At 46.3% G+C, this 26,524-nt stretch overlaps 1 protein-coding gene across 2 annotated transcripts in view; it reads left to right on the top strand.

Moving 5' to 3' along the window:
• LOC119180657 (protein aurora borealis) overlaps positions 1–26,524 on the top strand; it is a 221,392-nt gene that overhangs the window by 117,440 nt on the left and 77,428 nt on the right. For both annotated transcript variants that reach the window (XM_037431768.2, XM_075882950.1), the window contains exon 7: positions 25,779–25,905. In XM_037431768.2, the coding sequence (XP_037287665.2) occupies positions 25,779–25,905 (127 nt within the window). The remainder of the gene's footprint in view (positions 1–25,778; positions 25,906–26,524) is intronic.

Raw genomic sequence — 26,524 nt, 5'->3', positions numbered from 1 at the left:
GACGAGGACGGCACCCAAACAGATATCACTGGCGTCCGTGTGCATTTCCGTTTCGGCGTTTTCGTCGAAATGAGCGAGCACGGGCAGGTTTCGCAGGCGTTGTTGCAGCTCGCAGAATGCCTTTTCTTGGTCGTTTTCCCAGCTGAAAGGGGTGCTTTTTTTCGTCAGGCGCGTGAGTGGCTCTGCAATGCGTGCGAAGTTTGCGACGAAGCGCCGGTAGTATACGCACAGTCCGAGAAACCTTCGCACACCCTTCTTATCTTTCGGCCTTGGGAAGTTCGCAATGGCTGATGTTTTTGCCGGGTCAGGTAGGACTCCCGCGGCGTTCACGACGTGACCCAAGAACTTGAGTTCCTCGTACGCGAAACGGCACTTCTCAGGCTTCAGCGTTAACCCCGACGTACGAATGGCCTCGAGTACAGATTCCAACCTTGTGAGGTGTTCGTCGAAAGTCCGGGCGAATACGACAACTTCGTCGAGGTATACGAGGCAAGTGTGCCACTTCAGGCCTGCTAGCACAGTGTCCATGACTCTCTGAAACGTTGCGGGCGCCGTGCACAGCCCAAACGGCATCACCTTGAACTCGTATAGACCGTCCGGGGTTATAAATGCAGTCTTCTCTCGGTCTCTCTCGTCCACTTCAATTTGCCAGTAGCCGGTCTTCAGATCCATGGATGAGAAGTACTTGGCGTGGCAGAGGTGGTCGAGGGCGTCGTCGATTCGTGGCAGGGGGTACACGTCCTTTTTGGTGATTTTGTTTAGTCTCCGGTAGTCAATGCAGAATCTTAAAGTGCCATCTTTTTTCTTCACGAGTACAACCAGCGCAGCCCACGGACTTTTCGATGGCTGTATTATGTCGTCGCTGAGCATGTCATCTACTTGAGTCCGGATGGCTTCGCGCTCGTGTGAAGAAATTGCGGTACGGTGACTGTCTGGTAGGTCGGGCTCCATCTTCGGTTATTATCCGGTGCTTCGCCAAAGGTGTCTGACGTAACTTCGAGTTCGAGGAAAAACACTCGCTGTAGCGACGGAGCAACTCCCGTAATCTGTCCAGATTTTCTTGCGACAGCGCCGGGTTTACGTCGAAAGGATGTGGCAGCCTGGAAGCATCTGCGCGTGCGCGTTCAAAGGTGGCGACCGCGATCACTTGACTCGCCTCTTGCGTTTCTTCGAGGAACGCAATCGCAGCGCCCTTGTTTAGATGCTGGTACTCCTCGGTGAAATTGGTGACCAAAACGGGGGATCTGCATTGCCTAAACCGCGCAATGCCTCTTGCGACAGACACACCGCGGTCTAGAAGCAACTTTTGGTCAGTTTCCACGATAGCGTCGACGTCAGGAGCAGCACCTTCACAATAGACGGCAATCATCAAGCTTGCGCGGGGTGGCAGGGTGACGTGATCGTCGGCGATCCTTACAGCAGCACGGTGTCCGAGGTTCGGCTGCGGCGTCGTGGAGTGATCAGAAGAAAACGTTATCGACCTGGTCTGCAGATCAATTATTGCGCCATTGTCTGTCAAAAAGTCCATTCCGAGAATTACGTCGCGGGAGCAGTTAGGCAAAACGACGAACTCCGAAGGGTACGTAGTGCCGTCTATGGTGACGCGCGATGTGCACATTCCACTTGGGGTCACAAGGTGGCCTCCTGCTGTGCGTATGTGCGGACCGCCCCATCTGGTCGTAACTTTCTTTAGCTTGGACGCGAATGACCCGCTCATGACCGAGTAGTGGGCTCCCGTGTCGATGAGGGCGACTATGTCAAGGCCGTCGATGGACAACTGGACGTCGGATGCCGCTTTCCTCCAATTTCGGGTGCGTCGGGGCGTCGTATCGCGGCTTGCGCGTGTTCATGGTCGGGCCAACGTTACTAGAATAGCTTCAGTTGTAAAACTCGGCGGAGCTGCGCGGAACCGCCGCTTGTCCGTGCGCCTCATGGCGCTGCAGTCGCATCGAGCTTCACCTCTCCCCTGCCGCCGACCGCGTCGACGGGCGGCACCAGCGCCAGACCAGCTCGGCGTTCGCTCGCTCGCACGTGGTTTTCCGTTACTGCAGCCTTCGTCACACACCAGCCGACGTGCTGTGTTTCCGACATCCATGCCGACGTGCTACGTTCCTTGCTGCACGAGCGGCTACCGGAACGATGCGAATAAGTCGGAACGCCACATCTTTTCTGCTCCCAGCGACGCGAGGCTTCTCTCGGCGTGGAACAAAGCGATTCCGCGTGCAGACCGGAAACTTGCGGAAAAATCAAAAGTGTGTGATCTGCATTTTTATGACCAGGACATGCAAAAGTGTTATGTGCACACTATCAATGGAGAAACAGTCAAGGTGCCACGGGGCAAGTGGACGCTAGTAGAGGGTGCGGTGCCGAAAGTTTTCCCGAACCTTCCCTCGTACCTGTCGAAGCTGCCGGACAAAAAACGGAAAAGAAGGGAACGTAGTACAGGCCAATTAGTTAGCCCTTTGGTTTCGCCTTCTGATGGAGTTCAGGGTGAAGATGCGCAAGAAACTCAGACCGCTTGGAGCGCAGATTTTGAGGAAGTTACTTTGAGTGACCTGGAAAGCGTTCAGCTGCCGTCTTTGTGGCGAATGCTTACTCTCAAGGACAGCGATGGAAAGTGTATGGTGTGTTTCACGCTTACAGCCCAACGAAGGCTCTCCCAAATTGAAAAATGTGTTGTGGTGGGGACTGACAACATAGCCACTGCAAGTGCTCTTGGCCGCGTGGCGACGGCGTTGAAGAACGTTAGCATCCGCACATTAGGTGACCTAGCCAATCTCGTAGACCGAGTTGATAAGCTCAATGTCTGTCACGGGGTGGAAAGAGTGAAAGCTGTGAGCTATACGTGCAAGTGCAAGGTGCTCTCTTCTGAAGCGAGGTGCAAGCCGTGCCCCCAAGAGAATGAAAGAGCAGCAAGTTCAAATGCTCCAGAAGTAAAAAAGAGCGTCGCAAAGACAGAAGAAGGTAAAAACCTTCACAAGAAAGCAATAAGAGCAGCATCTGCAAGAGTTTCATTCATGGCTGAAGTGGCTGACCTAAGGAAGCAGCTGCAAAGCCAAAAATCTGTGGCTATCGAGGAGGCACTGAGCTCACTGCCACCCATCCAAAGGCTTGCATTTCAGATGTCACTACAACAGGTGAAGGCAAAGAGCCCACGAGGTGTCCGCTACACTAGAGTGTGGGCAATGAACTGCCTTTTACTTCGCATTGCAAGCCCGAGAGCGTACAACCTTCTGCGAAATACAAAGCTGCTTCCCCTTCCAACGACCAGCCGCCTAAATCAAATTCTGTCTGAGGTGCCTTGTGAGTATGGTTTTAATGAAGTTGCTTTGTCGTGTTGGGTGCCCCTTGCACTTTCAGGAGCTCAGTGCACGCATTATTAAATTTTACCTTGCAACACGCATGCACTTCTACTCCAGATTTCTGGAGCAGCATCGAAGTTCTAGTGCTCAAGTAAAGGCAGGGAGAAAGCGGGCAAAGCTGCTGTAGGCTTCCACCCTGGGGGCACTTTTCTTTGCCAGAAATTATATTGTACATAGCTTGTCTGAAGGAAATTTCATTGTTTGTCTGTTTTTGCTTAGGTGTTATAGCTATGTCCACATTATATATATATATTTGTGAAATTCTGGGATTGTAACCTGTAGTATTTGTCAGTTGTGCATTGCTTCCTCTCTCTCTTTCTCTCTCCTCTTTCTTTTTATTTATTTTTTTCCCTTGGCAGTAAGTGTTCCTGCTCCACTGCAGCCTGCCATCTATTTTAGGGCCAGTCAAGTTGCGTACCCACAACCTTTTCCCCTGAATATCTCCCATAGAATAGTGCTTTTTTTTTTTTGAAATAGTCATTTCATTTCAAAACGTGAGTTGTTGATTCTTAATGGTAGGGCTGTTCGTTTCCTGAATCGTAAAGCTAGTTGACAATTGACCCAAATAAGATTAAATCAAAGGTGTTTTCACTAGCTAGTTGACAACTGACTCCTATCACATTAAGTCGCATTGTAACATACAGAGAACAAAAAACTCGCGAACCTTTCCATTCACGTAAAGGTGGATGACCATGAAAGCTTTTTAACACACGACATGGGATTGATACGGAGTATAGGAGAAAGGTAAGAACAATATTTCGTCGTGATCGTGGATGGCGATAATTTCTAATATAGAAATGGGTGTGCGCACGCGCACACACTTTTAATTCAACAACTTTGAAAGTAGTGGTTACTCACTGTAATCACCTCAAAGTGCACATCCAAGGGTCAGAAGGTTTAAAATCGAAGTCACATTTAATATTGACGGTGGTGCATATCCTGTTGATTAGCCGTATACGCTCGGGTTCTAAATCATGCATTTCACGGCGTGCGGCTTTGGTGTTGACCGCGTGTTATTAGCAAACACATCGGACGTTCCTTTTCCAACGCATCACGCGCTTCAGAGACAGTGGGAGCCCTCGTCCCCGAACAGTAAAGTACATGGAACCGTAGCCATATAATCTCCGCTTTAAAAGTCGGGACGGAGATATTTTCCCATTACTTCTCAGGAGTGAATTAGCCACCATTTGATAGTGGCGGAAACAGGCGAATGGTCGCACATCTTTCACAGGCACGCGATACCAGCCTGTAAAGAATGAAGTGTGAATTGGCCAGAGTGTAAACACTTTTCGGCCACCTCTGGCACTTTCACAAACTTTATGCGGGCATCATCGAATTTCCTTTAAAAGTACCCGTGTATCTAACTGCTACATTCCTGAAACAGCGGCGGAGACCCAGTTTTGAAGTGAAGTACGCGAGTAAATATACCAAGCCGCTGTGGGTAAATACCGGTTTCGCCTGGTATCACAAATTCTTTTACGCAGAACGCCAGAAGACGTGAAAATACGCGTGAAACAGCCACAAACACTCCGTCTGCGAGAGATTTAGGCCGCAGCCGGCTGCGGCGGAGCGTCTGCTGCGGAGCAAGATGGAGCGGTGCCGCCATCTGGCGGAGGGCAGAGGAGTGGAGACACCGGCAGCAGGGGTGCCGGCGGAGAGTTTTACAACTGAAGCTATTCTAGTAACGTTGGGTCGGGCACTATGCGTCGTCATCGTCGTCTTCTCAGCGGCAGGCTTCGTCATTTCGGGTACGCGTCGCGCAGCGTAGCTGTCGTCGTTTTTGGGGGTCTCGTCAGGGTGTCGTCGGGTCGTCGGGATGAGGGCATGTCGTGAGTCACGGTCTTGCGTCGTTGGAGGGTTTTCATTTTCTCGCCGTTGTGCAACTTCATCTCCAGAAGTTGCTGCTTTTAGTTTCCCCCTCGTGGGCTGGGGGACCTTCCACGGGCGAATTCAGCATTGCTGCGACGGTTGGGGGATTGGTACGGGTATGGCGACGGCGAACAGTTGAAACGGGAGGGTCCACTGCTGGTGTTCGACAGGTATTCTTCGATCTCAAATGGGCCCTGGCCGGCTCGGGGGCGGGGTGCGTCGACGGAGAACCCACGCAAACCCAGCCTCTTGTACGGGCAGCGGCGGTAGACGTGGTCGGCCTCTCCGCAGTGGTAGCACAGCGGACGATTATCTGGCGTTCGCCACACCTCGGTCTTCCTGGGCGCCTGGTTTCGGGTTACAGGGGGTCGGGCGGGCGACATTGGGCGGCGGTACGGCGGGGCCTCTTGATAACGGGTTGGGACGTACGGGTCGGGGTCGACGAGCAGCAGCGGAGTAGGTCATCGCTTGTGGTTCGTAAGATGCTTCCGACGGCGTAGAATTCCCCAGTGCTTGCTGAACCTCCTAGCGGACGACGTCAGTGAGGGAGGCGACTTGGGGCTGCGGCGTTGCTGGGAACAATTTCCTTAGTTCCTCGCGAACGACGGTGCGGATGGTCTCCCGAAAGTCTTCCGTCGCCAATCCAGGGGCGTTTACCGGGTTCACCGAAAGGGTGTTGAGTGGTCTATCGTATTGCCGCGAATGCATATGCAAGGTCCTCTCGATCATCGAAGCCTCGGTGACGAACTAAGCGCGGTCTTTGGGGGGTTGCGGATAAGTCCAGCGAAGAGCTCTTCTTTAACTCTCCGCATCAGAAAGCGCACCTTCTTCTCTTCTGCCATTTCGGGGTCAGCTCTCTGGAACAGCATCTTCATCTCCTCAGCGAACAGTACAACACCTTCTTAGGGTGTTGCATTCGCGTCTCCAACAAAAGGGCGGCTCGTTCTTTCCGCACAATCGTAGCGAATGTTTTGAGGAATTCGCTCTTAAAGACAGTTCAGTCGGTTAGGAAGCCTTCATGGTTCTCAAGCCACGTTCGAGCTGCATCCTCCAAATAGAAGAAGACATGACGAAACGTTTCTTCGTCATCCCACCTGTTAAAGATGCGGATGCGCTCAAGCTTCTCCAGCCACTCTTCCGGGTCTTCACCAGGAGATCCTCAGAATGATGGGGGCTCACGAGGTTGTTGCAGAACGACGGGAGGGTTGGTAGCGCTGGTCATGGTGCCTGCCTTGATCATCGTGGTTTTTACGTCTTCTTTCCTCTTTTCATCCGGGAGCAGTCCAAACTCTGGCTGGAGGCCTTGCTGTCGGCGGCTGACACAAGTTGGGCGTGCTTGTCGTGTTGGGCTTGCTTGTCGGCTTGGCAATGACTTAGGGTTCATGTACCCCGCACCTCCACCAGATGTTACGCAGCAAAGGACGACGCAGTTGTCTATAAGGAAAACACGTTTATTGGAGCGAACCTGTGCTCCCCTAACAACTGAAAGAATACACAGGCGGCGAAGCAGCGGCCGGCAAAACGACGTGCACGCTAGTGAGCGTCGGCGATCGAATGTCGCGGCATCGGCTGTGCGGGAATTTATATCCCTCAGCGCGAGGGTTTCTCGAATAGTCGAGTTGTATCGAGAACGCTGTGATAGGGTTTGTTCGAAACGCTGTTTGTTTGGAACGCTCGAAACGCTGTTCAATAGCGTTTGTTCGAAACGCTGTGAAAACAGTGATAGCACAGGCTGGCGCAGCCAGGCCGAAAAAGCAAAACACAAATAAACAAACCCAATGCATGGTTCGCGGCAATATACCAGGGAATTTTCTGGTTTGTTTCCTCCATTTTGTATCGACATTTTTCATGTACAAGTAGCTGAATACCTTCCTAGCCCAATGCTCCTCCCCCATTTCTCTCAATCGCTTCTCAAAGTTTATCTTGCTGCTAGCTTCCCTGCCCTCAAATGATGTCCATCCCATATCACCTTGTACTCCCTGATTTGGTGTATTCCCATGAGCTCCTAAGGCAAGCCTACTTATTCCACGTTGTTTAATTTCTAATCTTGCTTGAACTTCTGACCTCATGCACAAGACCGCATTGCTGAATGCCTGACCAGGAACCATGACCCCTTTTCATATTCCTCTCACAATATTGTCACGCAGCAAAGGACGACGCAGTTGTCTATAAGGAAAACAAGTTTATTGGAGCAAACCTGTGCTCCCCTAACAACTGAAAGAATACACAGGCGGCGAAGCAGCGGCCGGAAAAACGACGTGCACGCTAGTGAGCGTCGGCGATCGAATGTCGCGGCATCGGCTGTGCGGGAATTTATATCCCTCGGCGCGAGGGTTTCTCAAATAGTCGAATTGTATCGGGAACGCCGTGATAGCGTTTGTTAGAAACGCTGTTCGTTCGAACAGCGCTTCTAACAAACAACGCTTGAAGCATTTGTTCTATCGAACAACGCCCGAAGCGTTGTTCGATAGCGTTTGTTCGAAACGCTGTGGTAGCGTTTGTTCGAAACGCTGTGAAAACGGCGATAGCACAGGCTGGCGCAGCCAGGCCGAAAAAACAAAACACAAATAAACAACCTAATGCATGGTTCGCGGCAATATCATACCTATTGTAATTCCACAGTGCCCTGTTTTTCATCACCGCTGCGTTCTTGTTACCTTTAGTCGTCACGTATATTTCGTGTTCCTTTAGGTACTCGGCCCCATTGCTTATCCATACGCCCAGATATTTGTATCTATCTGTTATCTCTAGCATGACCTCCTGTATTTTAAGCTCACTACCTTCATTGTCATTAAAAATCATGACTGCTGATTTTCCCTTACTGAATCTGAAATCTAACCTATCTCCCTCATTTCTGCAGATGTCCACCAATCTCTGCAAATATTCCTTGTTGTCGGCCATTAGCACTATATCGTCTGCGTACATCAATGCTGGAAGTGCCTGTTCAATGAGTTTTCCTTGTTTGACGAAAGAGAGGTTGAAGCCCAGTCCACTTTCCTCTAATTTGGCCTCTAATCCTTGTAGGTGCATCATGAATAACAAGAGTCACAGAGGACACCCCTGCAGGCTTGAATCCCTGTTTTTCCTACTTTATAACTGCCTTATTACCTTTATAGATATCCTTTAAAAGATTAGTGACTCCATCTTCCACGCCTAGTGTGTCCAGTATTCCCCACAATTCCTCTGGAACCATGCTATTGTACGCTCCCTTGATATCTAAAAATGCTTGCCACAGGGGCCTGTGTTTCTTTTCTGCTATTTTGATGCACTGCATCAGTGAGAACAGATTGTCTTCCAACCTCCTGTGTTTCCGAAACCCATTCTGCAGTTTCCCCAGCACCCCCTCATCCTCTATCTGTGCCTGCAGTCTTTCCTTTATAAGCTGCATCGCCAGCCTGTAGACCACTGATGTCATTGTTATAGGATGTTAGTTGTTTATGTCAGCTTTGTCCCCCTTTCCTTTATAGATCATGTTCATCCTGCTTAGTTTCCATCCATGGGGGACTTCATCATCGATTATTATTTTGCTCACTGCCTCTCTCAAAGCCTGCTTAGACTTTGAACCTAATGTCTTTATCAGCGTAATTGGAATGCCATCTAGGCCTGTTGATGTACTACTGAACCCTCCTCTCAGCCCTTTCCCAATCTCGTTGTGAAAATGGAGCCATTGCACCACTTGATCCATCCTTGTCTATTGTGGTGCATAAGGCACTTCTTTGTTTAAATTTTTTCTGTCACCCTTGTTGTTATATATTCAATAGCTTCGTCCCCTTCTAGCCTAGCACCTTGAGCTGTAGTTATAAACCTCTGCTCTAGGCTTGTTTCATTTCTTAGGGAGCTTAGAAGGTTCCATAATTTCACAGTTGCCTTTCTATTTTTTTAATGTACTTCTGCCACCCACTGAGCTCCCTTTCTTCTAATCTTTTCATTGATCAGGAGGGATGCATCCTTTCTACAGCTTAGAAAGATTTCCCATTTTCTATCAACATCATCTGTCAGTTCACCCCGCTGCTTAGCATGTCTGTGATCCTTAGAGGCTTTCTGACGTTTTGATATGACTCTCTTAACTTCCTCATCCCGCCAACTTTTGGGTTTGTGTCTTCTTTTCCGGGGGGACTTGTCACATGCCTTATGAAGCTCTAGATCAGTCTATTAAGATTCGTGTATGTCCACACTGTTATATTATCCTCAGTGATTACTTTCTTAATTTGTTTGGTAGCTACTTTTATTTGCCTTTCTGAATAAAAATTTTCCTGTAGTTGCTCATCTTGTCTCTTTCCCACTTTCACAGCTCTTCAAAAACTTAGCTTGATACGTTCGTGATCACTGCCCAGACTTCTGAAGCCACCTTCATCTATGTGTATTCCCCTGAGCTTATCATACATGCTATGTGATCAGTGCGTAATCGATCGTCGACTGCAGCCTTCCTACCTCCCATGTTTTTTGCCCTTCACACTTCTCCGTACTGTTGCAAATGATCAAACGATGCCTTTCACACATATCCATGATCATTATGCCTGTCGGGTCGGTATACCCATTTATATCTTCTATGTGCGCATTCATATCTCCCAGTATAATTATCTCGCTCTCTCCTCCTAACTCCTCAATGTCCTTTGATATACACTCTACCATTGCCTGGTTTTCCTCTCTGGCCTTTGCTCCCGTCCACAAGTACACGAAACTAAGGAGTGTCGTTTGCCCTGCCACTTTCCCTTTTAGCCATAAATGTTCCTTGCACTCCTGCTTGACCCTTGGCCAGTCTGTACTTTTATGAATGAATGTCCCCAATACCACGCCCCTTTCTGCTGCCTTCTGTTTTATTACAATATTCCCACGCATAGTCCAGATTGTTAGGAGGTTGTTTAATGTCTCTAAGATGTGTTTCTACAAAACTGTATACTATCGGCCTCTCCTCCTTTAGCTGTTCTTCTATCTCTTCCCACTTCAGTGTGTTCCTGCCAACCTGCATGTTAATATACCCTATGTCTGAATTGGCTCGGCGCTCATGGCTACGTCTATTTCTGTCTCGGACTCTACTTATTTTAGATACTGGTGCCACTTTGGAATCGTATCTGTCCATATCACCTGTCAAAGAGTCTCCCTGGTTGTTTTTCTCGTTACTAGCTATCATGCACCCCGAAGGGCCCGCGTGCCATCCAAAAAAGCTACTACGCGTCCTGCAAGTCGCCAACCCACCTCATGACCTTGCCGCCCATCGAAGTGAATTCTGTGTCGTTGAAAACCACCCCATCTATGCACATCTCTGTTTATTTCCACCACTTCAAAGCCTTTCTCACGACTCATCCGCCATATTTCTTGGTTTGCGTTGACAACGGCTCTTTGCAGGTTTCTGTCACATAGCGGTACCTCCGGTATCGTGCATATCGCTACCTTTACCTCAGGAGAAGTGGCATGCATGTTATTGACCCCTTTCGCCAGTGTGGTTGCTAGTCCTGCTGTATCTCCATTCAAGACATCGTTTAAACCGCCTGAAATTATCACGAGGTTCCATCTATCAGCTGTTGTTTTGAGTTTTGCGCTCGCTTGCCTCATGACTGCTTCCAGCTTGCGTCCTGGGAACGCCCCTACTACAACCCTCTTGTCACCTCTTATCCTCTCTTTGATTGCTTCTATGAATCGATTTAAATTCGAGTCCCCGGCGATTGTCACATGCTGTGACTTATCAGCTGGAGCGTCCTGCACTTGGGGGTTACTTGCACCTGTCACGCCGGCTTCTTTGTCCCCTCCCAGCCCCTCCAGTACTTTGCTGAAGCTGGGCCTTGTGACAATTGAACGGGCTGAACCTGTTTTTTCCAAACTTGCTTGCTCTTTCTTCTGCGCCATTCTAGTTGCCAATGCCCTACTGTTCTCTCTGCGGCCGCTCCATTGTTCACCTTGGTTAGTGCTTCCTCGGCGGACTTCAACTTTTCTCCCATTGCCCTCATTTTCTCTTGCTCTGTCGCCAACGCAGTCTCTAGCTCGGTGATTCTCTTCAGCAGTTCACTCTGGGCAACCATCATTTTCTTCATTTTTTCCTCGACCTGACATTGCCTACACTTCGCGTCAGCCTCTTCTCCATCCACTTCTACACTTGGGTCCATTCTCAAACCCACCCCACATCCTGAACACTTTACAGTCTTTTTAACTATGTCTTTCTGACATCAATTGTCCCTATGACTTGTCTCACTCGATAATTACAAAACTCGAGCTCTGCCCTACGAAAAAGACAGTCTAAGCTCTACCACAAAAATTTGCGTGTTCAATGTATGTGTACCTCCCCCACGGGGTGGCAAGAAAAAAAAATAAAAATGAAACGCACACGTGCACAAACTATTAAATACCTGGTGACTGACCCTCGAAAAAGCCGTACAATGTAATAAGTGCTACAAAGATTTTAACTGCTGCCTTATTAATTATAAAGATGAGCTCAAAACATGCAAAACCACTTATCTGCATAGTCGATCGGGAGCGCTCAAAAAACACGTCCATCCACCGTGACAGTCCGAACCGAACCGCACTAGTTGGCGCCCCCTGCCGGACCTCAAGAACAAGTGTATGAAAACAATAAATGTTTTAAAGGTCCTGCCACGTACATCATGGGGCAGTGACAGAAAAGGTCTCCTAAACCGGTACAAAAGTCTTGTATGCACACGACTAGACTATGGAGCCATAGTGTACTAGTCTGCCACACCGAGCGCATTTAAAATTGTTGATCCTGTTCATCATCTGGGCATTCGCCTCTCTACAGGGGCATTTCGCACAAGCCCTGTAGGAAGTCCAAACATATATAGAGAAAACCTATATGTAGAGTTGAACGAGTGGTCGCTCTGCCTTCAGAGAACTCATATGGCCTTCTTGTATAATTTGAAACTAAAGGCAGATAAGGAACACCCGACACACTCCACGATTGATAATTTGTCTAGTTCTGTCGTTTTTTTTGATAACCGGCCTCCAGTGAGACGACCCTTCTCACTTCGCGTGAGGGGTCTAGCTGAAGAAACCGGTGTGCCGCTTTTTGAAAACAATATAATGACTCCCGCCGCATATCCACCATCGTGGCAGTGGCATCTCATTTTCTCGAATTGCAGCTGAATACTCCTTTCCTTAATTCTTTACGGAAACTTCAAAGTCTTCGACTACTGTGTCCTATGCAACCATTGGACCATCCTTTTGTGATTCTGGTATTTTGCACCATAACTCAAGCATATTTTCCGCCGAAGCTTATGCACTACTGATGTCCGTTAAAGAGATTAAGGAATCCAAACTGCAATGTGCAGTTATATACACGGATTTTTTTGGCGTTATAAGAGCTTTAAAATCGCCCCGCCGTGGTGGTCTAGTGGCTAAGGTACTCGGCTGCTGACCCGCAGGTCGCGGGTTCAAATCCCGGCTGCGGCGGCTGCATTTCCGATGGAGGCGGAAATGTTGTAGGCCCGTGTGCTCAGATTTGGGTGCACGTTAAAGAACCCCAGGTGGTTAAAATTTCCGGAGCCCTCCACTACGGTGTCTCTCATAATCATATGGTGGTTTTGGGACGTGAAACCCCACAAATCAATCAATCAAGAGCTCTAAAATCTCTACATAAACATAAAAATCTTGTTCTTGTGTCACTATACACTCTTTTATGCACAGTATACACACTCAAGCAACACCTAGTAGTGTGCTGGGTGCCAGGGCACCATGATATCGAGGGAAATGTCTTGGCGGATCAACTTGCTGCATCCGCCCAAGGCAAAACTGTCGCCAATACACCTATAGCGGTTCCTGCGCTTGACCTGAAGCCTTTCATTCGACCAGAGATTAGGGCGTTTTGGCAGCGGTAATGGGATAGGCAAATGCAAAACAAATTACTGGTAATCAATCTGAGACTTGGTAATTGACCAACAGTATCCAGACCACGCTACACACGGGTAACACTCACAAGGTTACAAATGGGACACATACACAGCACACATGCATATTTGTAGTCTGGCGGCGAGCAACCCATCTGTGAGAGATGTGGGGAACCGCTTACGGTTCTCCATATACTTGGTCAGTGCAATGAGTTAGACTAAGAAAAAAGCACATTTTATAACCCTACCGACAGCAACTTCCATTACATCCTGTCATGTTCATCAGTAGGGATCCGCTTTTTAAGCTTGAATAACTGTTCATGTTTATAAAAGATACAGTTTTCACTCCATAGTCTAAGGTGATTCGTAGCACAACCTCTGTACAGAGGTCGAGGCTGCGGTGGTCACATTAAAGGCAGCACCTGCCTCGCTGCCCTTGGGCTCAAGGGCGTGCATTTACACGGCATTTGCACTAATTTCATATCTTTCTAGTCTAGTGCTATCACCAAGAACAGTGCCTGTTATCTCCACTACACACATTTCACCTCACTTTCATGGTTTCAATACTTGTATGTTTTAACCTGCCTCAGGGCCTGGAATTTTAGACCTCTTTACAGCTACCTAACAGTATCCTAGTTCATATCCTGTCATATCATATCAAACCATGTATCATTGTTATTTGATCATCATTGTACATGACGCTCTTTTGCCAAACATGGCCCTTGCATCTATAAAACTCGTATATCATCATATGTTCACTGCAATCAGCCTGTATTGCTTGCTGAGTGACGCCTCGTTTTCCAGGCATAGGTTCGCCCAAATGAAAGTTCACTTATAAAAACTGCGGCTGCTGCCTTCGTGAACATCCTGACCAATCACGACCTCGTGACCATATGAACGCTTACAGCTAACTTTTTTGGACCTGACATCGCCATACTCTACAAAATGCTGGTGCAAAATTCAACTTTACAATCTTACAGTATACTGAAGTGTCCTAATTGTCAAGCATACAATTATACACGTCCGCTCCAGGGAAAAATGCTCTTATCGCACAATCTCCTCCCATTGAGAGCTCATGAGGTAGAATGTTTTATGAGTCGTGCGCTGACACTCGCTGATATCGTGCGCGCCAGCTATCGCAAACATGCCCTTAAAATCAACGGTCACAGCTGCTGCTCAAGCGACACCCCACCCCTTTCTCTCGCATCTTTTCATGCTCGCTAAAGACGGGCTGCGTGTTTTCTCTCTGCTTGAGTATTTGACGGCAGGTCTAACACGCGGCGGGATGCTACCCGATACGCCCTCTGAGTGACAGAGATCGTCGTTTAGTATCTGTTTGAGCAGTGCTCATCACCCCAGCTTGCGCAATTTTCAGTGCGGGCCAAACGTGTGATACGCGGGGAATGTTACTAACTTGTAGTTTACGCAGAACGTGGCAGCGACAGGCAAAATCTATCGAGCATTCATATAATTGCTATGGTAATAAAATTTTTCACCTAATTGCCTAGAAATCTCGTCTAAATTTTCTTCAGATTCTCATGTGGGCTGGGACACTTCAGGGACCAGAACATGAGATTTTTGCTTTTTACATTTATTTTTATAGAGCCTTATTGGTTTAGTATGAAGGTAACTTTCATTGCATTAGCTCATCTCTGGCATTGAGTTGCTGTTCATGTTGGATGCATTGTTTTAATCGCATTTTGAATTTTCAGACATTTAACATTAAATTTTTTTCATTCGTCTGAGGTTTAGTAGCTGACCGGAGTGCCGCTTATGTTTTTTGCTATGAGTTACTCTGCTTTCAACTTTGATTTAGTAATGTTTAATATACAGGGTGTTCAAAGTAAGGCTTTATGATTTTTTTAAACTTAGACGCTTGAAGGCACATGAGAACCACTTGTGTGAATAAGTTAAGCGGCCAGGAGGACAGAAAGTTAGATGATAATTATTGTTGTCGGCAGCCCAATTAACTAAAACCTAATTATAATATTTTTACTGTCTGCATTAAGTCGGCATGTTTATATTGAGAAAATGTAGGCAGTGGTGTTTGTATACAGTTTCAATTGAAAGATTTTCTTCTAGCACGCCTGTGCTTTGAGATATTCGGCTTCAAAGTTTAATTGTCTTTCGCATGATTACGCATGCAAGAGGGTGAGGGTTCACGCAAAGCTCCTCCTTAAAGTGACGTATCTGTTGCATGGGGTGTTTAATGTGTGAAGAGGGTGGAAGCATAGGCATACATGATAACAATTACGCTTGCACTCTCGGCTGGCAAAATAAAAAATTGAAGAACCCTTGCAACCAGTGTCTTAATGCGCAGCTGCAGAACCTCCACCGATAGTGGCACATATTATGCCGAGATAATGGTGCGAGCAGAGAATCTGGATGCCAGTGCGAGTGCGTAATAATGGCTAAAGAAGCATACATGGTCGTTGCCTGGGCTACGCGAATAGCGTGACTGCTGATGTGCGGGTATTGTAACTTTTGTTGAAATGAAGAGCGACAACTCCATCATTGATAACAAACAGTTTTATCCTTGCCAACGCATCTCTCCTGCTGCTACATAAGTTCATTTTGGTCATGCACAGGTCTCATCTAAACTGTTTACTTCTCAAGACGTCAATGCCCAAAAAAGTGTTCAAAATGCTTGCCTTCGGCAGTAAAGCAAAGCATGAACCGCTCTTGCGTCGTCTCGATGACTCGGCGCACTACGTCTGCAGGAATACTTGCACAGGCAGATGTCATTCTGTCCTTCATGTCATTAACATCGCTCAGCTCTGTTGCGTAAGTTCGATCTTTTAATGTAGCCCCAAAGGAAAAGAGTCGAGCGGAGAAAGGTCAGGAGATCTTGGTGGCCAAAACATCGCTCCAGCGCGCCCAGTCTACTCTTGGGGAAAATGTGTGTGCAATCAGTTCTTCGCTCTGGTAGAAAAATGTGGTGGTGCTGCATCACGCTGCAACCATACTTGGCGCAGGTCATTCAGAAAAAGACAGCAGACAAGGTCATCAATGACAACACCTAATATTTCTTCTGTTTACATCTATCCGTTCAAGTTGTCCTTAAAAAAGTGAGGTCCGATAATTTTGTCCCCGAGTATTCCGCACCACTTGTTCACACTCCAGCGAACTCAATGCTTGTGCTGCCTCAGCCAGTGTGGATTTTATTGTGCCCTCTAATTGGCATTGTGAAGATTAACACTTCGGTTTGGGCAAAACTGAGCTGCATCAGTCCAAATTATTCTGTGCAAAAAGTCATTTTTTTATCAGTTTTGATGAGGCCTTATTTGCAGAAGTCAATTCGCCTTTCAAAGTCTGTCTCATTTAGGGCCTGATGAAGGTAAACGTGATATGGATGGAATTTGTGCTTTCTTAGAACATTTGTGAGTGTTCCGATGCTGCGACCGCACTCATCGGCAATCTGTCGGATGCTGAGCTCTGGCATCGAGGTTACGCACGCGACAACATCGATTTCGAAGCTTTCATCGATGATTGCCTTCGTGGTCTGTCTCGGAATGTGGACATAGCCTATTGTGCAAAAGCGTCGAAATAGGTTCATGAAAGTGGGCTTTGTTGGAAGGGGACGGTGTGGGTGGCAAGATGTGTAAGGCTCCATTGCTAATGAAGTGTTGCCATTCCTTTCAGCCATTGCAAGCACCGCATCAACTTTTTCTTTGGTAGAATACCTGACGCCAGAAGCAGCCACTTTAGCTCGAAAGGACTCCACATGGATTTCTTTGGTAGGTCTTTAATGCAGAGATGCTGTGCTACCGGAGGCACTCTAGTACAGAACGGTCAAGCTAACGCATTCACAAGAGGATGTCTCCGTGTGATCTAAAGTCACGAAAAAAAATTGCGAAAATTTGTCTCCTGTTATTGCGCTCATTAGGATCATGCGTAAGGCTCATGGCCCACTGCACGGTCACATTTTGATTTCGCCAGCCGAGAGGGCAAGGGTAATTGTTATCATGTATGCCTGCGCTTCCATCCTCTTCACACACTAAACACCACACGCAACAGATGCGTCACTTTAGGGAGGAGCTTTGCACGAACCCTCACACTCTTGCATGCGTAATCTTGCGAAAGACAATTAAACTTTGGAGCCGGATATCTCCGAGCCCATGCATGCTCGGAAAAATATTTCAACTGAAACTTTGTACAAACACCACTGCCTACATTTTTTCAATTTAAACATGCCAACTTACTGCAGCCATTAAAGAATTATAATTAAGTTTTAGTTCATTCGGCTGCTGACAATGATAATTATTGTTTAACGTTCTGTCCCCATGGCCGCTTAACTTAATTGCACAAGTGGTTGTCACGTGCTTTCGAGCACCTAATTTAAAAAGAAGTCATAAAGCTTAACTTTCAACACCCGGTATATGAATCTGGGGCAAGTCTCGTCACTTCATCAGCATTGCATGCTTTATAAAAACCACTGAAATTTTTTGTGTATAAAAGAAAGTAAAAATTCTAAATAACAGCGATGTGTGACCCAAGAAATCTCCAAAACTAAATTTTCATGCTGCAAAGCACACCATTTGGTGCTCCAGAGCTGCTCCTAAACTTCCTTTTTACTGCTCCAAAGCTGCTTCAAAACCACATTATTCTTGCTCCGAAAGCTGCTCCAAGACTGAAGCCCGCTTACAACCCTACATTGCGGCCTAACTCTTATGGTGTTACCTTGTTAAAATATAGGCACAGGGTGTATTCCGAGTGACTGGCCGCATTTTGATGGACACAAATTGCAAGGAGGCTCACATACTTTAAAGTTCAGGTGATGTGAGAGCATCATAGGGGGTAAAATATTGAAGACATCTATTATGGCACACATTATGACATGTCTCTAGTTTGTGCACATAAAGCCCCTGAATTTCTCGCATTTACTCGCATAGTAGGCGTACTTTTTTTCGCAGAAAATTTGGCTCCAAGTTCGAGGTGCACCTACTAGGCGTAGAAAAATTTCGGAAAATTTTGTATCCGACTACAGCAGTGGTGAAAGTGCTGCTCCAAACAGCTCCAGAAGATAAACGTTGCTCCACGCTGCTCCAAACAGTAATTTTTGTCAGTAATTGCTCCAAAGCTGCTTCGAAATGACACAGAGAATGCAAGTGACAAACTTTTACTCTTTGATCAACTCACAAGTCCTTAATAAACTTAAAAGAACCGGTGTACTTTCATCCCACTGCGCAACTAGTGTGCAGAATTATCGGCTCTGTTCCCATTTGTGCGACAGAACTGTCATATTGACCATAAAGGTTATTTGGCCATTTTTTTCCTCGGATGGACATGCAGGATAGTGTGGTGAAATGCGAAAATGAACCGGATTGCTTTTGTCTCATACCTGTTATCTACTGCTCATTTGGCTTATAATGGACACTTATAATGGACTGTGGTTACTGCTAAATTGTGATGCTTAGCTTTTTCTGTTTAATTTGATTTCTGCCCCAAATATTAGCATTTAAAATTGTAGCTCATTTCAAAGCACATTCTTGACAACCTTTCATTGTTTGCTTCATGAAATTTACTTTGATTGTTGTCTGGTGAATACATTTCATAATAAAGATTATTTGTAAGATGCTTTGACAATGCTCTGAACTTCAGTTAATGCATGGCAGATTCAATATCTGCTGCTAAAACACTAGTAGCTGCTCTAAACTAGCATTCTTTATGCTCCGAAAGCTCGTATGGTTGCTCGAAAGTAGGACTTTTCTTGCTCCAAAGTGTGCTCCAAAAAGTAAAAAGTCACTTCCATCACTGCTACAGCATAGACGGCTGATAACGCATATATCGCTGAAGTCACAAATATCCGTGCTACAGCCGAAACAACTTTCTTCATAGGCTACACTAGCACAAAACATACTGTGCAAGAAGTCTCGCATGTCTGAGAATCGAGGCATGTGTTGCAGTGTGCATTGAAATTCCCAAAAATTAACATCAAGAAGAACTGCGTACTCAACAAAGTGGCTCTTATTGAAAAGAAAAAGTACCAAAAAGAAAAAGTACGAAAAAAGAAAGTGCCATTGCGTAAATTCACTGGTTAAATTTCAGGCCACCTAGATTATGCACATTATCACGAGCAAAATTATGTGCGCTGAACGGTAACCCTTGACTGGTTTCACGGGCTCGCACTTATACCTAAGACACAGCAGTCGAATAACAAACCATCCTTCAAGGGTTACAAGTGCCACACAAGCTTCTGAATAATATTTTGGTGAGTCTGAGCCCGGGTGAGTCAAGTTAAAGAAAATTTTTTTTTTGAGTGTGAGTCGGAGTGAGCTCGGCTCGGGAATATTTTGGTAAACATGAATCCGAGTGATTCCAAAGCGCAAGATTTATTTCTTGAATGAGTCTGAGTGAGTTGCACTTTCGTTAGCTAACCTATGGTTCTATATACTCATATTCAGCTTACCAGGATTAACATTTGTACTCGTATCTATTCACACATATTCCAAAACAGTTTTGTTCATACTCTATTTAAATATCTATTCATCAGAGGCATGAATTACGTAGGCGGGTTGCTTTGATGTCCCCTTTCTATTTCTCCCAGGGAAGTTCTTGATAAATACATATTGTTACGTCTACGAGAGGGGTTCATTAAGAGGCGACGTAACGGTCGACTCGAGGGTATACAATGAACGCGCAGCAGAGACCTATTGCCACCAACCGAAGGTCCTCTTAGTCAGGCACGACCCTGTTCTCCGCTACACACAGGCACATACCTAAATTGCATATGTGGTAACATTTCCATCCATGCAGACAAAGCCCACTGGGCGATTTAAACAGTCTTTTGAGGAATAAAGCGCTTCAAACGCGCAACATGGGCAAGTTCAGTTTTTGCAGACCGTCGGCCGTTCGAATGGAGACGCGCTATGCGGTAAACTAAATCACTGATACAGTCTATACCAAGATAAGGTCCCGCATAGTGCGCTAGCAGTTTCTCACTCAAAACACGTTTTCTAGTTAGTGCCCACAGCAACACTAGGTCACCGCGATTGTACGTCACGTGTCGGTGTTGGTGGTCAAAATGTGCCTTCGAGCGGTCTTGCGAAGCAAGAGTGCGCAAATAAGCAAGGCGTCTGGCTTCTTCTGCTCGACAGATGATGTCTGATATGCAGGAATTTTGGTGGTCCAAACACGGGAAGATGGTACTCAGGGTATGACGAGGCAGTCGAGCATATAGAAGAAAAAAAAGACTATAGCTGGTAGTTTCATGCTGTGCGGTGTTGAATGCATAAGTGATAAAAGGTAGAATACTGTAGAGTTCTGTTCCTTCGTTCAGTCAGACCGTTCGTTTGGGGATGGTATGGTGTAGAGTGCCGAAACCTTGAAGCGCAGATACAAAGCATCTCTTCTACCACGTCTGCTGTGAATTGTCAGCCAGGGTCACTGATTATAATTTTGGGAGGTCCATGTTATAGAATTACAAAGTGTAGCATGAAGCAAGACACATCGGCTGCAGTTGCCGATGGTATGGCAGCTGTCTCGCAGTACCGTGTTAAATGGTCGGTGCAGACGACTATCCAGCAATTTCCATCGGAAGATCGGGAAAAGAGCCTAGGAAGGTCAATCCCGACTTGCTTGAATGGAGTTCTAGGGGGCGGTAGCGGATGTAATCGGCCTGGAGGAGCACTTGTTGGGCGCTTATGACGTTGGCCCTCATTACAGCCAGACACGTATTGTTTTATCGTCTGGTGAATTTTGGGCCAGTAGAATCTTTCTTGAACACGGCAAAGAGTTTTCATTGTGCCTAGATGACCGAACGTTGGGTCATCATGCATAGCCTGGGAGACATAAACGCGAAGACTCTTTAGAACTAACAGAAGATATCGCGAGCCTGTGCTGGTGTAGTTCTTTTTGTAAACTAGCCCGTCTCGGATGCAGAACTGCGTAGGCGATGATTTTGGTTTGGCAGCAAGAAGTTGCTGTATGGTGCTGTCCCTTTGTTGCTCATCCTTAAAGGTCTTGGTATCGGGAAATGGTTGGTTCAGTGATGTGATGTAGGCTTCGAAGTTGTCCGCGTTACATTCTGCCGTTGGAAGCGGTAGTCGTTAAAGACAATCTGCGTCAGTGTGGCGTCGGCCACTTTTATAGGAAACCGTGAAGTCATATTCTTGTAGACGAAGTGCCCAGCGAGCCAGTCGACCAGATGGGCCATGCAGATTGACCAACCAGCAGAGAAAATGATGGTCTGTCACGATGGTAAAGGGGCGTCCGTACTGGCAGGACCAGAAGCGCTGCACTGCAAAGACTACTGCAAGGCATTCTTGCTCTGTGACAGTGTAGTTATGCTCGGACTTGCTGATCGAGCGACTGGCATACACTACGACATGTTCTTGGTTATCCAAGCGTTGAACCAGTACAGCACCTACACCAATACCACTAGCGTCTGTGTTAAGTTCAGTGGGAGCCAGATGATTGAAATGTCGAAAAATCGGATGACACGTCAAAAGAAACTTTAACTCCGAAAAAGCAGACTCACATTCCAGGGTCTAGTCAAATTGCGCACCTTTCTAAAGCAGGCACGTGAGCGGGTGTGTGATATTGGCAAAGCCGGGAATGAATTGGTGAAAGTATGAACAAAGCCCCAAAAAGCTGCGCAGATCTTTCACTGAGTGGGGTTGCTTAAACGCCTCCACTGCGGCCGTCTTGGCTGGATCTGGTTGTATGCCTTCTTTGTCTACTAAGTGTCCAAGGACGAGTGTTTGGCGCTCTGCAAAACGACATTTCTTTAAGTTGAGCACCAATCGTGCTTTGCTTAGGCAGTCCAGCACGAGGCCGAGGCGTGTGTTGTGCTCACAAAAGGTGCGCCCAAAAATTACCACATCGTCCAAGTAACATATACACACTTCACACTTCAATCCACGCAGAATGTTGTCCATGAAGCACTCAAAAGTTGCAGGCGCATTGCAGAGTCCGAGCGGCATCACACTAAATTGTTACAAATGCCGTTTTCTCCTTGTCTTCCTCGTGCATTGGGATCTGCCAGTAGCCTGACCTCAAATCCACAGACGAAAAGTTATAGGCCGATGGTAGACAGTGGATAGCATCATCAATCCGCGGAAGTGGGTATAGGTCTTTTTTAGCGATGGCGTTGAGACGGCGGTAGTCAACACGAAATCGCCATGTTCCATCCTTCTTCTTCACTAGAATTACTGGAGCGACTCACTGACTACATGATTCTTGAATTACATTTTTCTTGAGCAACCTGTTCATTGATCACTGTGCGTTCCGAAGGCGATACACAATATGGTTTCTGTCGGAGAGGTCTGTCAGATGTTGTCGATTCGGTGTTTTACACGAGAAGCAGATAATGACAATGGATCATGCTGAGCAAAATAAAAAATACTGGCATGTTTGCGCAAAATACTCGCCAGTTCATTACGTTCGTTGGTGTTGAGTGACTTGTCAATCATAGCCATAATGGTGGTGTCCCTGGCGTGCAGATTATCGCAACGGGTCTTATCCGGGGAATCGCTGCTATCTGCAAGGATGGCAAGTGAGAATACTTGTTCACGAATCTCTGCAAGTTTCAGACCCTCCGGCAGCACTGTAGGTTTATCAGAGCAGTTAATCACCCATAAACCAGTATGGCCTTGCGCAACTTATAGCAGCAGTAGGGCATTAGAACTGCCTTCTTTATGCAACTGAGATGCACGGGCTCCACGGTTGCGTCAAATGTTTTCTCGCTTGCAGGTGAATAGACAATAGGGACACATTTTGCAGACAACGGCGGCACAGCTGTGTGCACGGACACGCAAAGAGCACTTTACTGACTGGGCGAGTTTTCCATAAACGCAACTGGAATATTGAATCTACTGTGATTTGTCCTGTGCGGCAATCAACAGTGGCACCACATAGCTGCAAGAAATCGAGTCCCAGAATGACGTCATGTGTATTATGAGGGAAGACAGCAAACTCTGCAACGAATTTCTAGCACGCCAAACTAACAGTCACAGTGCAGACACCAACAGGTTGTAACACATCTCCAATGACTCCAGGAAACGTGTCAGGCGGTCCCTACGAAACATAACTTTTCGTCCAAGGAGGCGGGTGAAAACAAAACTCATCACTGACACGGTTGTACCTGTGTCCACCAACGCCTTTGTTGGTACACCATCCATAAGCACTCAAACCTTATTTTTAAACATGGAAGCTAAAGGAGGTATTTCTGTTGAAACCGAAGACTGTCCGGTGACCTCACCTCCAACGGCTGCGCCGACTAGTTTTCCGTAGGAGGCGAGGAGTGGCGACGCCGAGGAGACGATGATCGGTTGACGTGAGGGGCAGGCGGTGGTGTCACACTGCGGTCAGAAGCCAGAGATTGGTTTCTTAGCGGTCCTGGGATCTCGTAATACGCGCTTCTCGGGAATGTCGGTGCTCGTTGTAAAGCCAGAGCGGTTATATCTCGGTGATCGGTCGTACCTTAGCGGCTGCCGGTAGTTGCAATAAGAAGAATGGCTATTTGCGCTAGTCGGTTTGAATTCATGGTAATAAGGGCTGCAGCGCGAGCACGAAGGTGCTAGAAGAAACAGACGAAAGGCGAGGCATGGAAAGCAAAGAGGACAACACGAGCGCTGACTACCAATGAATTTTATTATTCGCAGCACACATGATAATATATACAACAGGCAACCTTTTAACAGCAAACGTGAGCAACGTGACATATTCTGGGGAACGGTCTGATAAAAAGAAGGTACAGTGATAAAATGGCTAACCCTTATCTAAAAGCGCGAACTCTTTGTCATGCTAGGCCACCGAAGGTTGGCTCACGCATCCGTCACCATGTTCTCTAATAAAATACGCTTCAGCTATTTCACGAGTTTACTTGTCCATGTGGCGTGCCAGCACACTCACACCCGGAGATCGAGGCTGGCACCCGCAGCTTTTGCAGTGCAAAACAAGGTTTGAACTACTTCCTTTGCATATATCATTCATATGTTCTCCTAACCTTTTATTAATGCACCGCCCAGTTTGGCCTATATAACAACGACCGCACATTAAAGAAAGCATGTAAACAGCACCAACTGCGCAATCTACAAATTTATTTGTGTTTTACGGCATGTCCAACTTTTTTTGGTGATTCCACTAAGTCGCTCATCCGTCATTCTGCAAATCTGGCTTACTTTGCATGGGGCTGATAAAATTACATCTACACCATATCTCGAGCCTACCTTCTTCAAACCATGAGATATATTGTGGAAGTATGGGATGACTGCAACTCTTTTTCGCTCTTTATTTCCTCCTGCCTTTTCTTGTTTTTGTTTGATTTTTTACAACAAAGCTTCGCACACTGAAGAAATTACAGATTTTGGACCTTAAAACTTAAAACCTCTTTTGCAACGCAGAATTATCTCGCGACTTAAATTTCTTTACCAATTATATCATAGTCAATTCCGCATATCACGATCTGATTACCTGCTAGACCCGCCCAAACACTCGCAACTGAACCATTCTGAAACCATTCTTAAAACCTCTTTCGCAACGCAGAATTATCTCGCGACTAAAATTTCTTTACCAATTATATCATGGTCAATTTCGCATATCCCGATCTCATTACCTTCTAGACTTGCCCAAACACTCATCGCGACTGAACCATTTTGAAACTATCCACCACCCTTTCAGTCGTGTTAATGCTCACAAACATTCCCTTTTTTCGTCAGCTATCCACCATTGGAATAGACTAGACAACAATGTTGTGTGCTGTAACATTATTCAATTATTTATAAACATAATACAGTGTGTCCAATTTGAATTAGGAGCTGTTTGACATTGTATCTTCTTTCTTGTTATTCCGTTATATATTTTCCCTTCGATGCTTAGTATGTATTTTCTTGTCTCCACTCCTGCATGGGCCGTGAAAAGCCTGCAGTATGTTCAAATAAAAAAAAGAAAAAATTATGCAGAATACATCTTCAGAAGTGCAAACTGTGAAAAAGGAATAATACTACTTTATACAATAAAAAGTTACATCAGTAATGAAAAATGAAACAAGCAAGACGTTATTTACATATCTATCCCACATATTTTTGTTTGCTTAATAAGTATGTCTGCATGCTACATAGGCTTGAATGGTCTCGCACATTATTTTCATGAGGGACATCATGTGGTCGCCGTTGCATAACTGTGAAACAAAAGTTACATTTTCGAATTGGTGTAATGGCTTTATTAGTCATTTACGCGACTGCTCTCGACGTGTTATTAAAATATTGGTGCCAAAGCTCCTTCAGAAATGATCTGTATATGAGATTTCTCTTTTTAAATGGTAACATTAGCTGATCATCTGTACGACTCCACTTCCCCACCTGTTTTTACCTCCTACCCTCTCTCCCAGTCTTTGCAGGAATATTTTGCTTCAGTGCGACCCACTGTTCCATGCAAGTTTCAGACCCCGCTTCACGCACCACTATAGGTAGTTGTGACGTCGGTACGAGAACATTGGAAATAGCCACCTGTGCGTAACCAGCAGAGCGGCCATATAAATAACATCTTGCTCTAGCATACGACGAGAAGCCCACACTGTGTTGCAACATTAGGATGCAGTGGAAAATAGAGACTACCTTTTATAGAGATAATATACCTCACAGCATGTGCTCATACATACTAGCACATTTTCTTGGCTCTCGAGAATTGTGCCTTCCATTTTACAAAAAGAAATGAAAATTGATGATTTTCATTTCAGTGCCCCTTTTAGGTACAACATGTGTTTGTTTCGCAGGAGACTACTTCAAGTTTCATGCAGCACAGGACAAGCAAACGACCAGTCAAGTGAACCACAGCCGCGATTCTCTTAGACGCAAGCTCTTCTGCAACACTGTTGAGGCGAAGATGCACACTCCTGAGAGGTGTGTTTTGCCTGTGCAGTTTCTTTGATTTTGCAATATAGTAAAATGTATTTTTGACATTGTATTATCACTCGTAAGCCTTGTGTTATAACCCCGGAGAGTGCATTTAAATGTTGTCATAACATGTTTCAGGGTCAGTCTTTTTAGTGTTGTTCTGCTTGGTTGTCCTGGAAAAGGCATGTAAAAGTTCCTGATATTGCATATAGTGCAAAGTTTACTTATCATAATGCTCGCCAATCTTTTTTTTTGGGTTTTGGAAGTATTGGTAGTAAGATGGGTTTTTGAACCTTAAAGACTTTCAAATGCCGTGTGGTCAACATCGAGGAAAGAACATGTCTTGCAAAATGAAAAGCTCGGGAGTGGAACAGCTGCACCATTTGCGCCATTGTGCGCCGAAAATTGCTTACTTGCACTATCCTGCGCCAAACCACTCCTGCTGCGCCAAGCTCACCTATGAGCTTGGTATTGCACCGCAGCACCAGAATTCAGCTGTGGAAGCCCGGCAGCGGCGGGTGCATTTTCGATGGAGGTGAAAATGGTGTAGGCCCGTGTGCTCAGATTTTGGTGCACTTTGAAGAACCCTAGGTGGTCGAAATTTCTGGAGCCCTCCACCATGGCG

The sequence above is a fragment of the Rhipicephalus microplus genome, unplaced genomic scaffold (assembly GCF_043290135.1).
Source record: "Rhipicephalus microplus isolate Deutch F79 unplaced genomic scaffold, USDA_Rmic scaffold_14, whole genome shotgun sequence".
Lineage (NCBI taxonomy): Eukaryota > Metazoa > Arthropoda > Arachnida > Ixodida > Ixodidae > Rhipicephalus > Rhipicephalus microplus.
Note: the sequence above shows the minus strand (reverse complement) of the source record. Positions and strands in the feature narration are given on the sequence as shown.